Below are 19,117 nucleotides of genomic sequence, written 5' to 3'. Positions count from 1 at the left end.
AGAACCAGTTGAGCAATACAGTGACTTCACCACAAGCATCAATGAATCAGCTGTTTGTTCAAGACCATCCTGAGTCCGAAACCCTTGGACAAGACATTCTCTTTTCCTTGTACTGTCAGCAGTACAGAGAAGCATCATCAGAAATATACAGAGAGAGGCAACACTTCATTCTGCTTCCTTGGATAGCACTTGCATGTAAGCCTCTCCCTCCACTTCTCATTAATCTGACCCTTGGACTGAAGCAGTCATTGCTCAGAGACTGCCTGGGCATCAGTCTACATGTGGGAGGTGGCGAGTGATTGCCTTTCTATCACTTGTTTTCATTTTTGTTCCTCTCTCCTTCACCTGTTAAACTGCCTTTATCTTGACCTACGAGTTTTCTCACTTCTGCTCTTCCTAGTCTCTTTCCCTGTCCTGCTCAGGGAGAGGGAGTGAGTGGCTGTGTGATGCTTCGCTGCCAGCTGAGGTCAACACACCACAACCAGAAACTTGAAAAAGCATGTCAGGAACTTGAAGACCAAGGGAAACCACTAAGATAATGGAAAAGGTATGTTTAGTAATTACAAACTTTTTTGGGGCAACGCAGAGTTCTCACATTGTTTGTAGTTTGGAAATAAGGCAAATAAATTTAATTTGAATTTGAAAACCTGTTTTATTTGAAATGTTTTAAAATATAATTTTGTCTAACTGTTGGAGCTTTAAAAAAAAAATCCCAATATTTGCTAAACTAGAGAAACTAATTTCACTAGAGAAACTAATTTGATTATTAGGTCAGTAGACAGAGAAAGGAGAGAGATATTTAGATAACATTACCTTTCACTGTTCTTTTTACCACTAGATGAACTGCTGGTGGATCCAGTGCGGTTGCGACTCCCTTTGGAATCTCCATAGCTTTCCCTCCGACCTCCTGGGGACACACGCTCAGCTGAACTGGTTCTCTTAACGGTGCTAATAAAAAAAGAAGCAAGTTTTACAGTGGTACGTATAAAAAGTACATCTCTACAACAAATATTTTTGAGAAATGCATGAAGTAGAATGCTGACCCTAGAAATAACTACAAATTTGTTTTTAATCATAACTTGATTTGTTAAAGAGCCTACATAAGAATTTTGCTGAGTACCTGGTGCAACAGAGACAAACATACTGCTTTTTCCTTATTCATAAAATAGAAGATGGGCTGAACCAGTATCATAGAGTTAAGTTGCAATATCTATTTTCCAGGACACATTTCAAATCTCTGACTGACATTTCTGGACTTTTGGAATCTCTTAATAAGAAGGTAAAGATTTAAAGAGAAAACATATTACCTGACACCTCCAGCCAGACTACAGAGAATGTGAAAAGTAGGTAAAAATTTGAGCACCAGCAAGCTAACTTCGTGTCTTCATTCAGTATCAATTATTCTGTGGTTCAAAGCTAGTTTGAACATACCCCAAAGTGTAATTAATGGTGAGCTAGCCTGAATTTTTGTTTGCTTGTCAAAAATGTACGCTTCCTACTTACATTTATTAATTGATTAGCTTCCCCACGTGCCCTGACAAGGGGTTTACCAAAGGCTTAAAGCTTGCCTCACTCGCTCACTCTTCAACCTTCCTTCCTGCCAAAATGGCTATCAGGGAGCCCTTGTATGACTTTATGGCACCCCTTAAGACACCCAGCTCACTTTGATGGAAAAACATGAGCCAAAAAAGCAGTGTTACTTAGTAAGTTAAGAGAAGCCCACTCAACACTTATACCTAATAGGAGACAAATTATTGTGGTCATTTGTTAGTCTGAATCGCTTCTCCCTAAAGCAGTACTTCCTAGCAGGAGAGGGAGCAGCTAAGGGTGAGGCCCCAAGCTGGGCAATGCTTTTCACTTCACTGCACACCTTGTGCAGCAGAGAGGCACTGGCAGCGTTACCTGGACCGAGCCCGAAATTACCCCCTTGTCAGGGCTGAACGACAAGACTCTGTGTTAGGATCTCATTTCCCCCCACCCCAGCCCCGTGCTGTTTTCTCCCCTCCAAAGAGCAGAATGGAAGCATCCCCTTTACCCATAACATCCCCACAACTAAATGACCACCTTCAGCAGCTCTCTCACCCCAGAAGCCACAGACACCATTGATTGCTTTCAAGCTCACACCCCTCTACCCAAACCACAACCACAAGCTCCCTCCCTCTGTGAAAACTTCAGTTCTTTCTATTCTTGCTCCTTCAAGGCCCAGTCTCATCCCAGTTGCCCCTTTTACCGTCCCCAGACAGCTCCTCCTTGACCTCCATACATCCCCAGGGATGCTCTGCTTACCACAAGGCTCATCTCAAGCACCCTTGAGGACTATTCCAAATGTCCCCATCAGCCCCTAACAACTACCCCTACCACGTTATCTCAGTCAGCTCCTCAGGCTCTGTCCCACTTTGTGTGTGGTGTAAGAAAGAGAGGCATTGGCTCTTCATTACTAAAGGAAGCAAGGCAGGCTTTTCTGTCTGGTCAAAAAATATCAACAGTACACCACTATTGACACTTTATACATATATATATATATTCCTGCTCCTTCATGTCTTTTTACCAGTGAGGAACTCAGCTAAGGCTCAGTTACAGAAATGATGGGAACAACTGAACCAGAGTTTTTCTGCAAAGCTCTTCTGAAAGGAGGGAAGCCCCCATCCAGGGGGAGCTCCGCAGAGCAGAGGCTTGTTAAGATGTACCTCAGGTAGCTTGACAAAAAACTTTCTGGACATGCGATGGTAGAACAGATGTTCAGTGCTGCGTTTTTGTATTAAAAACAATCACAATTCAAATTATTAGGCTGAAATTAAAAAAAAAATACTGTTTCTGTGGAGAGAGTGATGTAAGAGATCAAGCAGAATGCGAAGTTACACATAGGCACAGAAAAAAATACATTCATAGGAGAACGGAAAAGGCAGTAAGAAGAATTTAATTCTGCCTTCATTTCAAGAAGTGTCTTCTACACTAGCCTAACATTATCCAAGTCATCTCAATGACAAATGCATGAAAAAACCTCCTCTAGTAAATTAAATAATATACTGTTAACATTTACCTGTTCTCCCTGCAGCTCATAACACCATCAAATTTAATACTAGTCCACTTAAAAAATAAAGCCTTGATATTGAAAATGTTTACTCCACATAAAATATCTTTATTAGCCTGAGTCCTTTCACTACTTTGTACACAGTACTTGCAAAAATATCCTCTCTGATTTTGCAGGATCAAACCTTTATTTTGGCATCTTTTCCCGGTTAAGGAAAAGAAGAGGCAATATCAGCCTACACAGAAATTAAATTAAGAAAATCACCAAATTATACTGATGTTTAAAAAAAAATGTTACAGTAGAAATTTTTAACTAATTTTATTGGGGGTTTTTTTGTTTTATTTTTATAGCTGTCAACATTCAAATGATGAACTGTGGGATAAAAAAAATGAATGGGTGGGTCTAAAGCTTAAACGTATAACCCTGTCTTCGTTCTGAATAATGAAGTCTCATATCAGTATAAAAAACTACCTTTACCACAGGAACAAAGTTCTTTTAAACCGTTTTGGCTTATGTCCATTACTGGTTAAACTAAATAGCAATGCGATCTTCTGACAAGTTTTATTTTAAACTTCCAACAACAACAAAAAAGCCCAGTGAGAAGTCTTAGCAGGTGGTTGGAAAAGAGGATTATAAGGCCATTATATTAACTCAGTTGTGACATATACACATTTTGGTAGCTATAGCGTTCAACACCAGTGATTATATCCATGGCCACAGCAGATACACTGTCACCTGAGGAGGAATTTAAAATAATAGAAAATATTAATTTAGCTTACACGTTTGTAAGAGTAAAACTGGATTCCAGAATTTGGCTTCCACATTAGTGATAAAGGGGAGCATTTTCAATTATTTAAAAAGATAATATTTGGTAACACAATTTTTAACTTGTTTAAGACAGCAATGTGGTCTAATGAAACACCCCTATAATAATAATAATGTTAGCATGAAATAATGCAGATACCATAACTGAAATTATTATCTAAGTTTTGCAATGCATTTATCAATAATGAGAAAGTTTTAAACATGTACTTCTCAAAATGTTAAAAATTGGAATAATAATTACAGTTCTACCACATTAACGTTTGTGCTAAGCCAGCCACTTTCTATGTGTTGAACCGAAACAGAAAGGAAAAACAACCGAGCTTCAACACTACAAAGCTATTAAGGATCCCTCACCTTAGAGCAGGCTTTTTCAGTTTGCATGCATTGAGAAGATTCACAGACCTGCTTAATCCAGATTGAGAGGTGCATAAACAAAGCAGAATAACAAGTGAATGCAACAATAAAATGTGGAAACAAGACATTTAAAACAAACTTACATTAAAAGACATAATTGCATGCTTTCAAGATATGAAATCACGTGCAAGAGTAACCACCACAGTGCTTATTGACTCAGTTAGATGTTTGATCATTTCAAACCATACATTTAAGAACACCAATGTATCTTTGAATGACAAAATCTCAGCAATGCTCCAATACACTGACCATTTCTAAAGCGACTCAAAAAAAGCAAAAAAAAAAGAAAAGCAAAGAGGCTATCAGAAGAAACAAGACAGACGACCCAGCTAAAAGACAAAGACTATCAAAAAGCAACATTAAAGACAACAAAATAAATCCTTATAAATACATACATATACCACTGCATAGCATGAATGTTTCAGATGGTTGAGTTACTGAGTTGTGGTGAACAAATCTGGCCAAAATTAAAATGTACATATATAATTGTTATTATATTCTATGTAATATTATTTAAGGGGGGGGAATAAAAGCTTTTCAATAAAACATATTTTAAAATAGTGCATAATGCTCTTAGTAACTGATTATATCAATAATATTTTGAAACTTGTGCTTTTTCTGACCCTCATTTAAATCAGTTAGAATAAATTCAAGAATAACATATGACTTTAATTCCATTATGCCTTTGAGCAAAATGCACTAATAACTTTAATAGTTAGAGATATAGTGAAGTGGCATAATAGTTTTGCCACTCGAAATTCAATGGAGACAATTTCTTTTTTAATTTATATTTGGTTTATTTTAAAACATGTTCATTTAGAGGCAAGAGTTAAATAGAAGCTTAACTGAAGGTTCGATACAGAGTTTGTGTGTGTGCCAGTTACAAACCACCGCTGCCCCCAGAACAGAACGCAGGACATTAATTCCAGGCGACTGAACAATTTCCTAGGGGCCATGTGTTCAGGCTTTAGAAGAACAGGAATTTATCATATTAAAGTATTTTATTCTCCCTACAAACAAAGCTCTTTATGTTTTCTTTGTTCCAGCTTCTTCCTTTTGATCTCCATTGTCAGAGTTTTGCACCATTGTAATACTTTGCAATCTGCTGGGGCAGAAAGAATGACTGATTGTCTCCCTTTGAAAGGCAAAGTATGTGCAAGCCTGCAGCCTGCAGCAGCATCCCTACTGGGAAAGGTACTGTCTGCATTCTCCTCCCTTACATTTTTTTTACTTTCCTTTTTCCCCCTCAACTCTTGGAAACAAAGCTATCCTAGATGAGTCACAAACCCCTAGATTTTAATAGGGAACACAAAACATTACTACTGTGTGCTGGCCAAATTCCAGAGACAAATTTAGTGTTAAGCAGTAAACTTCAAGCCACATTACATCTGAAAAGAAGAATGCAGGGGGAAGGGAAAGTTCTGCTCACGATACTCTAAACTCATTCTATTCTGAATGAAAAGTTCAAATAATTATTCTATGTACAAAGTTCAAAACAAAAATAAGGCAGTGTTCAAGAAGCTGGTACTTGCAATAGCTTCTACACTTCTACAGGATAAAAGTAGTAAATACATTAATTTTAAAATCAAGCCCTCTAGGCAAAGGCTTTTTGCAAAGACAACTCTGGAGCACTGTACAAAGGGAATTCTTGATTATCTGTGTCAGGTGATTATCCAGCCCAATGTAAAATCACTTCAGCTCTCCTCCATTAGCCAGCTTGCACCTGGAAGCCGCCCAGCTGTGCTCACATGGCACCCCGTCACTTGAGCGCGGCAGCGCCTGTCGGTGCTGGACCAGAATTTTTGGTCCCAGTATCACCAGCACCATCAGCCTTTCCATCTTACACTGTATTACCAGCATATACTTTTATGTAATTGACCTATGTTTTGTATTTGTGCTTGTGCTCTATTCAGGTTATTCCTTTCCTTCCTTAACTTGGATAATTGGGTGTTGACTATATGAGACCTGAATGCTGAAGGGGGGTTTGGTGCCCTCAATTCTAATTGAAGTCAGAGTCAATTGAGGTTACTCCAGACTTTGCAAGATCTGGATCCAATTATCACATTAGGCCTTATAACAACCTACTGATACCCAGAGATACACAGTTTACATATGGAAAACCAATATGCATAGAGGTTAAATGATTTGCATAAGGTCATGGAGAGAATATGTGGCTGAACTCAAATAAAAGCCTGATAGTTCCACCCTTTCAGCCTCGAGCCTTTTTTATTACCTCCAATTTTACATTCCTGCCAGAAGTAGTCATTTCCATTTCAAATATTAAATGGGAAATCAGAAAATGTAGTGAACTCTGAACCACATCTCCTTGGTAATCCAGCAAGGCAGATAAGCCGTGTACCAACCTGTGGGTTCAAATGAGTTAACCAACATATTTAAATACAGCTATTGTATGAAATGAGATTGTGTCTGCAGACATATCAATAAGCACATCTATTTCTAAGCAGTGGAATGTGAATGTATGAATGCACACTTGGTCCCCAGGGAGATTATTTGCATGTATTTATATAAATATGCATGACACACTGTTTCAAGGGACAGACTGATGTAATTTCAATTGGGTATCATACACTTCTGAAGCTAAACAGAGAACAGCAGAGAATGGAGGAATCAGAAGTTTTTTGTTGTTATCCACCTGTCCATAACTGTGTTCAGTAAAACACTTGAGAGGGACTCAATTAACCTGGATGTTTGTCGCTTTTGAAGATAAGGCCATAGGCAAGAAAAAATTATTATATTTTTCTAGTATAGCAATCCTAGCAGAATTTTGTAATTCACAACAGCAGACCAAAAGTTTAAAAGACGACTCAGAAAAAACCATATTTTTTCTTTCCTTTTTTTTAACATTCACTTTTCAAATTTTGAAAAACTTCAGATTTTTCAGTTCTGCACCTATAATAGCAAAAGTATTAAAAGTATCCAGGCTGAAATTACCACTCATTTCTATTTGGAGCTGCTATGCCAGACTACCATATTTTGGACTAAAGAAAACCTACACTATGAAGTAGTAGCAGTTTTGGAATGTTTATATGAAAATAGCACTACAAAACCATCACAAAAATCAGAACTAAAAAAAAAAATATTAAAAATTACACACCATCTGTAAACTGTTCAACACTGAGCGAAGCTTATTAACACAAATAAACAAGTCCTACCCCTTAAAAAAAAAAGAACGCTCTTTGGTCTTGCTGCTGTTTTTCCATTTCTGTTCTATGCACATACAGTTGCTGAATGTAAAAGGGTCCATTATAAATATAAAGTATGAATGAATTCATATTAATGAGTTCATAATGAATTCATCTACTTGACTATTTGCAAGTAAGCTACCTGGAACACTGAATACATCATCCTTAAGTACTGAATATTTGGAGCATGATTTACTGCAAAAGCATAAAATCTCTGCAGTTATTTTAAGGTTCATTATCAAAAGCTACTAAAAAGTAGAGACTAATTTACCAAAAAAAGTTTTGTACTTTCACATTCATTGGTGAAGTTCTCACCATTCCACACACTTCATGGTGAAGTATATTTATAGGCAAGGCATAGAAATGTATTTAATATAATTTAGTAAAAAATAAAATTTGCATATTAATTACAAATCAATCAAAAATTTTAGAGCATTTGAAGGGAATAGGAATTCCACAGCACCTGGACCTAAAACTGCTTTTTTCAGGACATGGAATGACCCTGCTCTCCTAGGCATTCTTAAAAAGTGTCCATCTTGTTCAGCAAAACTGCCCATGTGTATTTTTTCTGTTCCAAAACTGAATATACACTTTCATACCGCATACTTAAAGTGCCTTCAGTCTAGCCTCTTCAGCAAAGGGAAGGCATAAAGCATACTAAAACGACACTAAATCCTTATCCCATGGAAGACTTTCTTGTACAGGAATCAAGACAGTCCAAAAACGCTCCCTAAGGATGCTCCCTAAGGACTTTCCCACTGGCACGCAGGGTATGCAGACCACAGACGGGTCAGGTGGAAGGGCTGCAGCGTGTCACTTATCTACAGGGATCCTGAGCTAGGATAGCACCTACAGGCTGCCGCAATACCTGAGGGACCGCCTGAATTACACAAAGGACTCTCAGAAGAGAGAAAGCACAAGTATGACCTTGACCTGCATTTCATCCACCCTCCTCTGGGGCTGAAAGTCCTACACTGAACCTTAGAGAGAGCGTACAGAGGCTCAGGAATCTCACCTCCATACACACGTGAAATGTGCCAACGCTTGTGTTCTCTCATGTGTTTTACAATTATTACTGGAAACTTTATTAGTGAGGATGAAATTATGAGAATTACTAAGAAAAAATAATTTGCAAAGAACAAATTTTCTTTAAAAATTCAGCATATACAAAACAGTACTCCTTTTTAAAAACTAATTCATTTTCTTTTTCAAAAGGCAGGTTCTTTCACTCATTTTCAAAATTCTGGTAACATAATTCTGATAACGGAATAGTTTATACAGTATTTGCCTCACCCCTCTTATCTCAAGGGCTGACTCAGGCCAACCTGCTAAAACCTACAGCTGGAATGAGCCCCAGTTAATAGAAGCTCATTTGTGTGACAAAAACTAATACTGTATTTTCCAGTTTTAATTGTGCACGGCATAGCTTCTCTCTTCTCTACAATAACAAATCCTGGAGTTTCCTGGAAAATCAGTCCCTTCAACACAGTACAAAGAAGCATATCCTTAGTCACCATCTCCCCTTTAAGGAAAAATTCTCTTTACAAAAGAGACCTCAGATCTTAGCAGGTTAATGCTCTCATCTCCACTACTTGCCCTCCTCAGAGTTGACAGCATCATCACTACAAAAGCTGAGGATGACACACAATAAAAGAAATGTAAAAAAAAAAAACCACCCCACAGTATTATCTTTTACAGGCAAACCACACAGCAGATTAGCACCACAATAACTGTCACATGTAACTTGAACTTGTTGCATCCAATCCACTGCGTTCCTTATAACCTAGATGTATAAAACATGTAGCCCCCTTAAAAACACTACACATACACAAAGCAAATTGAGACAGGAGAGTGATTTTTAAAAGGACTTAAATCCATGCTAATGGTAGGACGTCTAAAGATGGATGTTTTAATTTGCATAAATGTGTGCTAGGCATAGACTTCTCCTCCCTGAGATGTTTCTAACACTGCACATGCAGTTTCTATGATAATTTTTAGTGAGAGAAAACCACCAAAGGTAACATACTGATTTGTAATGATAGCACAGTTTCTCTGCAGACTCTATATTTTCTACTAGCTACTAAAACAATCTTTGCACTACTTTTCATGTTGTGCAACAGCACAGTAGAAATGCTTTATTCTTTATGTGCTAGACTGTAGTAGCAAGAAAATAGCACAAACTAGTAGACCAAGCATTGCACATTCTTTCAATATTCACAGTAATAACCTTAATTCTAATGAGACAAATAAGTTTAAAGCCTCTTGGAATGAAATCTGTATCTCCTTTTCTCCCTGAACTAAATATTTAGACCTTTGCTTTGCAACTAAGAAAAACTATGTATCTGGAAGCTTAAAAGAGGAGATACACTATTTTATCAACTTAACTACTATGTTAAAACTAGATGTGTACCTTTTGGCTGCTGGTGATACAGTTTCCTTTCTGGTTCCTGACGGGGAAGGTAAAGAGCCACTTGGCTTCTTTGGTAACACAGTTCCATTATTAACAGTAGTCCTTAAAGGCAGGGTTTGTACCAGCGGTCTTGCTGTAAAACAAGCAGAAGATGAAATAATTGTTTTCATTTTTCTCTTTTTCCTCCCCAGCAAACAACATTAGACTATTTAAAAATAACAGTACTAGGCCATTTTTGATTCACTATTGCCAAATTCACCATAGATGAGGGCTTTAACGAGGAATTTATTATTATTAATAACAGTAATATCAAGCAAGTCATCTGCACATGGCTTAAGCACACAATTCTATAACCTGTCTCATCTGTAAAACTCTGTTCTAGCTCAAGGAGCTTACTCATAAGTACAAAGGTAGTCGTTGCCACCAAAAACAATCCTGATCTTTTAAGAAAGAGCATCAATCTCTTGCCCACGCGGATAGCATTCAGAATAGTGCTAGAAATGAAGGCAGGTTGTCATCCCAGGAACTCCTGCTCTTTATCCCTCAATGTTCTTGCAGGTTTTCCACAAGCAAAAGATATTAAGGTATCTTTATTCCCTGAAAAAAATCCCTTCTTTTAAAGAATGGGGGCTTATGTTTGACAGAAAGAAATTTTACCCTTTAGTCAGAAAAAGTGATTGAAATCAGCAATACAGTGGACTTAATAAGCTGACATTATCTACCTTTGTTCTTCTGATGAAACGTTTGCTAAAAAAAAAAAATGCATGTCATACCTGTAATTGATATTAGAGTAATGGAAAAGTCCCAACCAAGTACATTAGAAATTAGTTGCAAAAACAAACAGTGGTTAAAACCGCAAGCAATGAGTACAAACATGAAAACTACAGTGGACCATACCCTGAGAACAGAGACACAAACAAGACTAGTGCTCTCCCTACAGCAGGGAAGAAAGCTCCGTGCATCACTTGAAATTTGACAGAGCTTTGCATCACAAGCTGACTTTGTAAAGATGCCAAGTCTCCGGGTGTAGAGAAACAACACCCGAGAGAAGGCAGCAGTCACAAGTCTCTTAAGGAACACAAGGTAAAATTTCACTGAACTTGGAGAGCATAGCAGAGACAACATCTATGTTCTTTGAAAAAAGACTGTTGCGGATAAATAATCTAAAAACCAAAAATTTAAAACAAGATCTAAAAATTAACAATTGTATGCAGTCCTAGGTTATATTATGATCTTACTGTAGCATGATGGCAAGCATTTATTGACTTGTGCACCTGAAGTTTTCATATACCAAACAACTGAAGATAAATGTGAAAGCCTGTGCCTTGGGAAGATTAGATCAGTAAATATGGCCTACTCACGAATGCAAGTTTCAAGTGAAACTTTGACTTGAATCTTTGTTAAAATACATACTTGTTTGTCATGTATTCATCATTTCTTTGTCCAGAGGGGAGAAATTTAGTAAACAACCCATAAGGAAATATTGAAGGAATAACGCTTATTGGGCTTAGAAGACTGAAGGATGACATGAAAACAAGTCAACAAAGGAAAGAAAAAAAGTCTTATCCATGCTGACTGAGGATTGGAGAGCCTGTAATTGCAGAACACTGATAGGGTGAGACAGTACCGCTCTTACGGAGGATGGGAAGAGCAAGGGCTCTCCAATTTTACGGGAAACTTTAAGGCAAAACTAAACAACACTTAAATGAATTCATGGCGCCTTCTAGCCCTGACTTCCATGATCTATTTTAACAGACTAATGCTGTCTTTGAGATTATACAACACACCTAAAACTTACTGTACTTTGGCTTCTCATCCTTCTACTTATTTATTAGTTTTTTAATTAAGGGATTCAGATATCATGATCCTATTTACTTCTACAGTATTCATTCTTTCAAATTAAATTCCTTCTACAGCTCCATGCTGGATGCTTTACTGCTTGTTTCCTAAGTGCTGCAATGCTGTAATTAATCAGTAAGTATAAAACTGATACTGTTGCATATTACAGAAGCACAGATAGCTACAGTGGAGCAGCTGTAGGCTTGATTAAAGTTAAATAAGCAAATTAATAAAATATTCTCCTTCTTTATAGTTATGTAAAAAATACATATTAAAAAGTAGCTGGAGTGAACCAGCTGGAGTCTGTTTACTCTCCTAACCTTATGAAATCGAAACTAGCAACAGCCAGGAATAAACCCTGCAACCTTTAATGGAGGTTTTGCTTCTAATCCAATGCCAATCCAGAGCACACACTTCTGGAGCTGGAGATTTAAAGATCCAGCCCCATGGTCAGCTAGCATAGAAAGCAACACCAAAAAACTCTTACACAGCAAACAGAAAAACTACATTATTCAAGGAATCCACTATTTACTCTGAAGCTATTTAGTTATTTACAACAGCTATTTCACACCAGTGGTAACTGACATAACAGTTGAACAAGTCCAAACGTGTCATTGCTATTAGAAGTCAGTAACTTGAACACATTCATATTATTGCTTTGTCAGTAAGGTTTATTTTGGAAGTTCTGTTGCTTCAAGGTCTTACCTGTGGTAGCAGAACTGACATGTTTATCAGCCTCAGCAGCAGCTTTTTTAATCATACTCTGATCTATGAATTAATAGGGCTGTTAAGTTTACAAACAAACCAATACTGCAAAAGGAAAGTACAACACACACAAGTAAAACAAAGGCAGGAAGCCATACTGAACTCCACCAAGTAGTTGAATTAAATAAGGGGGGGGGGGGGGGGGAACAACAAAAACCCAAAACACCATTAGTGAAGGAGCTCTACAAATGGACAAGGTGAGCAGCTCACTTTCCGTGATGTACACTGCTTTTAAGCTGCCTAGCTCAAGTCTAGAACAAGAACATACGCAAAGACTGAAAACAAGCTCAAGTTTTTCTTCATTATAAGTTTGAAAGCCTGAAACTTGGAATCTTTAAACCCATTTTAAATCTCAAGTGCTCAGAAAATGTTGTCTTCTTTCCCACGAAGCTTCTTGTTCCAGACTTTAAACAGTACACTGGGGATCCTATTTTCCAAAGGCATGACTCTCCCCCTGACACACGCATGCTTTTAATCCCGATCTACTTCATCTATAGATGAAACAAAAGAAGCAGTATACAATATGCTTCAAACTCCAGTTTGCATGGACAAGATTTTTGAGATATTTTGTGAGCTCAAGTTCCACTTTTTCCAATTCTAAATGTGGAATTTTTCATTAAATGATCAATGGAAAGAAAAAGATTGAGTCCCACGCAGCCCAACTGGAAAACAAGACAAGCCACTGCTCCAGTTTCACCCATGTCTCAGCAAACGCCTCTCCTCACAGTCTCTGTCACAACTCTCCACAATGCTATTCCAATACTGAAATTCAACTTAGTCTTATGCTAAGTAATTTTATGCAATCCGTTATAAAGTAGTTGTTCCTACTGCTGGAAAAACAAGCCATCATGTGAAATGTACTGTTTGAAAAAACTGCTGGAAGAAACAAATGATCAGGATACTTCAGATCCTGTTTTATGTTACAGAGTACGTTTAATAAGGCTGACCGTACGCTAATGATACAGCTGATATATGGTAAAATTAAAAGTTCTTTACATAAGTCATTACAGTAGCAATTATTTCCAGAAATTAGTTGGATTTAGTTGGCAATTATCAGGACTCCAGTAATTCTTAATGGATGAGCAATTGGCTTTGTAGTCCTCCATTTGCATTATCACAGTAAAACTTCTTACACTGTCATTTCACACACACATTAAGAAGTATCCATGTCATATACATATTTAAAGCAAAAACAAACCAAAAAGCAGCCACAGAAGGCAGAAGGATAGGCTTATAGCAGCTTTTCTTGAATGTACATTGAACTACGGCTTTAACGATCTGCCACGACCAAGAAAGCATCTCCTGATTTAGAGTTCAACCCTGCTCGCAGAATCCATTAAAATCTGGTCTGCACTTTACTGAGTAAAGCCGGCAAGTAAGAAGAAATTATTTGTTTACAACTCATTAATAATTACTAGACTTTACTTCCTCCACGCATCAGATAATATCTATCTTACAGGCAACATAAAGCCTCTTAATCCCTTGTACAATCACATTTGGTGGAACATTTTGTCACAGTGGAGGCTATCGTTAGTAACATTTAACTTATCTGATATTTTAATTTTTTTGTCTTGTAATCAGACATTGACAAAACGAGGAGAATACAACAGAAAAGGAAAAGAACAGGAGAACAAGATCACAGACATTTACCATGTATTTTGTTCAACAATTGGCTGATATACAATCAGCTAATCTGGCTCTGTAATTCTGCCCCTTTTCCTTTCCTCATCTCCAGACACAAAGCATTATAACAAACATGATGTCACAGTTCAGCAAATTAATTAAATAGTTCCTTACCTATTCTGTTAAATCAATGCCTAAAAGTAAATATCTGTCTCCAAGTCACAAATATATAACCAAGATGAAAGGAAGTCCTAATTTCCAGCAGATAAAATTATGAATCCATAATTACATATCATAATTCTGGTGTGAATTAAGTTTTTTATTTCTATTAATACATCTCAGAACCCCAAAAGAAACAATTTCTTAATTTAGACAACAGAGGGCCTGTGAAGTCAGCCGTACTTTCTTTTCACATGTAAGTTGCCAGTACTTACTCCTAGAACTACCCAAAAATACCTCGTGCATTTCTGCTAAGCTGCAGATCAGCAGCCTCCGGGGCTTTTGCAGCCCCACAGACTACAGTAAATCACACCAGCTGGGTTCACAAACCTCTACTACTGTGAAGCCCTGGATGTTCAGCTCTAGCTTTTCCGATTTGTGTACAGACAAACCCATTCTTGCAGAGCAGGAACTGAGAGAGAACATGCTGCAGCACATGAGCACAGCACAGCACACTGCCGAGTGGCAACGCCTGTCACACCTGCCACCTCGCTGGCCCTGGGTCTGCTGCGCTGGAATGGGGTCAGGCACCAACCACAGCTCTACCTTCCCTTCGTACCTGAGCAGCTGGTGTTGCACCATCTCCTCAGTCCTGTCACCTCCGCGCTAGCTCAGAGCTGTCTTTGGCTATGCCTCCACCATCCAAAGACACTTAAGATATTTTTAATTAAATGAAAACTATATTTTACTTAAATTTAATTAATGTTTTCTATCAGAAAAAAGAATCTTGTTTCACCCATAGAAAATGATACATTCCCCAAAGAGTTTATAAAATAATCTTGATAAAAAGTCAGGAAGTGGTAGCCATAGTTAGATATAGGGAGTGGATTAAGCAGCAAGAACATGGAAATATTTCGCTGGTTTATGAGAACTTCAGAAGGCTCACAGATTTAACCACTTGAATTGTCACGTGTTCTCTTTTACAGGTTAAATTTCAAAATTTTTTCTTTAGTTTGATTCGTTGATTTTGAACATTTCAGAGATCTAAAGAATAACCTATTTTAATATGTATAAAACACTCATTGAATGGCACAACCTATTTTAGTAGTATCTGAAATGCAAACCTTTGGTAGGTCCTTTCTTGTTCTGCATGGCCTGCTGTTCCTCTGTAATATTCAAGCGTCGAACCACATCAGCAAGGGCAGATTTGAGCAGCTGGATGTCATCTTCCTGCATCTGGACACGTTGCTCCAGCGAGGCAATGCGATCCGTTACCTCCATACTGCTTGCAGCAGAGGCACTGTCATCTAAGTAAAACAGCAGAAAAAGATGCATTATCAACAATGTATAACCATCAAGGAATACCGCATACAATTGGCTGCAGATAAAAACAAGGTTTTTCTCAGATCTGATGACCTCTTAAGGAAGAAAGTTTTTAAGCAATCAAAAGGAAGACAGGGAAATTAAAATAAAAAAAAAAAAAGCAAAAGTGAGTACTTAAGTAAGACGTGATAATGAGGTTGGCTTCAGGGCTACTTAGTATTAATTGGGCCCCACTATCAATTACCTACATGTCTGAATCGGAGCAATCAACCATCACCCTTCACTGTTCTGCTCAGGTAGGGAGCTACGCTTTCTGATATGCTACACACCCTTCCAGGTTTTTCTTTCTCACATGTGTGACAGAATGTAAACATTAGACATATATAAGCAGCAGATAGGCTTACACTTTTTCAAGTTATCATCCACAGACTGGAGAACAGATATTAACCCCATCTGCTAACTCCTAATTTAATACCAGCAGCTTTATGAGAACATTCCCTCTGACTGAAATAGAAACATGAAATAAATTCAGAATTACTCAGTAATTGTACTCAGCCTGCAAATTCTTAAAAGGGTCACTACTTTGCACACAATTCACCCATTATTTGGAAATAACCACAGAAGTTTAAAGCCTGCAACTCCCTGATGAGGACTACACATTCTTTCCACACAAAACTAGTAATAAGAATATTTTTCCTAAATGAGCAGTTTCGTTCCACAGCAGTTCCTATCACGTAGAAACATTGTCATTTCTTACAGTATTAAGTCAGGAAAAAGAAGAAGAAAGGAAGACAAAAGCAATGCCAAAGATGTCAAAGTCAGTATCTATTAAGGAAAAAAAATGTGTAGTTTTTAAAGAGAATTGCAAGGTTTTCTTTAACTAGGTGGATATGAAACCTAAAAAAAAAGTTGGGTATTAACTTACTGGATCATTTTAAGTAATGTTAGTCAATTGATGGTTGGATTATAGCTTTCATTGAAGACTTAAGTTATACTTTAGCAAAAATGGATATTTATGCTACTCTCTACAATCATAATTGACTCATTCCTAACGCAAGTCCACAGCACATATTTCTCCTGTTAAAGCCAATCTCTCTTTGAAAAGAAGCTCGTATTTGTTTTCATTTCTGTGTACTTAATTCTTCTCCATTCCAAACCAGAGTTTTCCACTTTTGTACAAGGGCATAAAATGAAAGTTAAATGGCTTGTGCACAGTAATAATTAGTGCTGAATTTTAAAACAAAGTAAGCATTTCAAACAGGAAAACAACAGCTTCTGAGTGCATGTCCAAAAATGTTAATACATACAAACTTCTAATCAGAAGGGTCTGGGGAAAAATTGCATTTAAAATAAATAAATAAAAAAATAAATAAACCTTTTAATCTCCAAACCACTCAAATACAAATTGTTTTTGAAAACTGTTCATAAGCTGTGTTTTGGCTTCCTTACCCCTCGCACCCACAACAGCTATCTGTGGTTACCAAAAGCTGAATTAGAACCAACTCAGAAACAGAGACTATAACAGTATTGACAGTCCATAAATAGCTACAGGCTAATATAGTTTAAACTGCTTGTTAAATCTGGTTTAGGATTTTCAGAGCATCTTTAAAATATCACATTAGGACATTATTAGGCTGAATGTAGTGGTAATGAAAGTGTCTGGTTATAAACAAACTAAATCAGATCTCAGGTTCCTGAAAAATGCTGAAAAACTTTCCCCATGACAATGCTTTCCAAACTTTGGCCTAATCAGACTTCTGCTCAACACAGGACCCTGTCCTGCAGCTGTTACAGGTAATTAATCCCCAAACTCAGATTAGCAGCCATGCTGGCAGCAGTATGAGCTGCCTGCAGAACTTAACCTTTCCGTGTACAAACAAAAGGCCCACGCTGCTCTAATGACTTTACACTTTAACTCAGCTGGAAATAACATGGATTAGCATACTGGACAATAGGCAACCAAATCAAAAGCTTGATTTAACCAATACAAGCCAAATTCAAACTTCAGCCATTCTGCCAAACTCCATACAGCACAGCATCTGAATTCAGTCAGCAAAAAACAGCCAGTTCCCAAACTCAGGGCAGAGAAGGAAACCCAGGAAGAAATAGGTTGGTGTTAAAACGTTCTAGCCCTTGTTACAAAAGTAAACCACCTCATTAAAGTGTCAGTTTCACTGATTTTTAAGTTCAATGAAACAGTATTTTTGCTCAAACATAAATCTTCAAATAGTAAATCAGTGGCACTGATTTATTTACAATCCCATGAGAAATCACTCCCACTAATAACTACTAAGATGTACAATTTAATTCCCCCTTCTCCCAGCTGCCACCGTGACTCCTTCCTCTGGATGGAGCATGTCTGCACCTTCTGCAGTCACCATTCTTCCTGGTACTTGTGAGCAGAACCCTCATCCTTGGTGCAACCTACAACTTGCTTTTTTCCCTTCCAAAGAATAAAATTTGTAACAACTTGCAGTAACATTGCAACTGAAGACAAGATTTCTTAGAGTCCAGTCATGCTCATTGTGCCTCCTCTTTGCATGTGTATATAGGTAAGCTAGGAAAGAGATACAGAATACAATAAAACTATGTTGTCTGAAGAATGTGAAGGTCAAATATAAAATAAGCATAACCTGTTTGTTATGCAAGAAGAGGATGGAATGTTCTTGCCATTGAGATGATTGCATCCAAGTACGTTGAGCAATGAAGTTGCAACTTCAACGCAGTCAAATAAGCAAAGTGGTACGGTACCAGAAAAGAAATATAATTAATGATATAAACTAATTGAACAACGACGAAGTCAAAGAAGTCACAACAGATGTCATCTACTCTGCCCACGAGCAAAAGCTATATTGTTAGCCTAACTTGTGATCTGCCTCTGCAGCATACAGCTCATCCTCACTGCAAAGAACATTTGCAAGGAAATTCTTGGCACACATTTGTAATGCAATTTACACTCCAGATAGAGCCATCTTATTATTATTGCTCCCAAACCAGTATTAAATTTAAAGTGACTATACATTTTATAGCGCCTAGGTCCATGCCTTCTCATGGACAAAGTGCATCCTCAGGGAACTCACACGGAGTGGGCTGAGAGGGGAGCACAGGGGGTTCGGAGGAAGGCGGCTATGGGGTGTCAAGTGGCCACCGACTGCTGTGCCTTGGGGTGCTCCAGCCTGGGGCTACATTTTCCCTTGCAGGGTCCACACATGCACTTGCACGGCAGCTGGGTTACAAGCGTGCTTTGGTTGTACAGTTACAGTAACTGAGACAATAGTGCTTTAGAGTAATGATGTAGAGATCCTCAAAACCCTTCAGGTGAACCAAAGGAAATATAAAACATGCTTTAAAAGAAATCCACATAAATAAAAGTTTCCAGTAATAATACACAACCATTACAGCACAGCTTTACAATACAATAAGAATACCATTATGTCAATACATGCTACTTTTTGTGATGCTAAATTTAACAACATTAACTATCCTTTAACAGGGTGAATATGTTTAGATTTGGTGACCTCTTTG

General features: G+C 37.7%; 1 protein-coding gene across 5 annotated transcripts in view; it reads right to left on the bottom strand.

Moving 5' to 3' along the window:
* EML1 (EMAP like 1) overlaps nt 1-19,117 on the bottom strand; it is a 130,132-nt gene that overhangs the window by 40,726 nt on the left and 70,289 nt on the right. For all 5 annotated transcript variants that reach the window (XM_075103894.1, XM_075103893.1, XM_075103895.1 and 2 more), the window contains exons 2-4: nt 15,394-15,576; nt 9,884-10,016; nt 814-948 (exon numbers count right to left, since the gene is read on the bottom strand). In XM_075103894.1, the coding sequence (XP_074959995.1) occupies nt 814-948; nt 9,884-10,016; nt 15,394-15,576 (451 nt within the window). The remainder of the gene's footprint in view (nt 1-813; nt 949-9,883; nt 10,017-15,393; nt 15,577-19,117) is intronic.

This window comes from Phalacrocorax aristotelis, chromosome 9 (genome assembly GCF_949628215.1).
Source record: "Phalacrocorax aristotelis chromosome 9, bGulAri2.1, whole genome shotgun sequence".
NCBI classification, from domain to species: Eukaryota; Metazoa; Chordata; class Aves; order Suliformes; family Phalacrocoracidae; genus Phalacrocorax; species Phalacrocorax aristotelis.
Note: the sequence above shows the minus strand (reverse complement) of the source record. Positions and strands in the feature narration are given on the sequence as shown.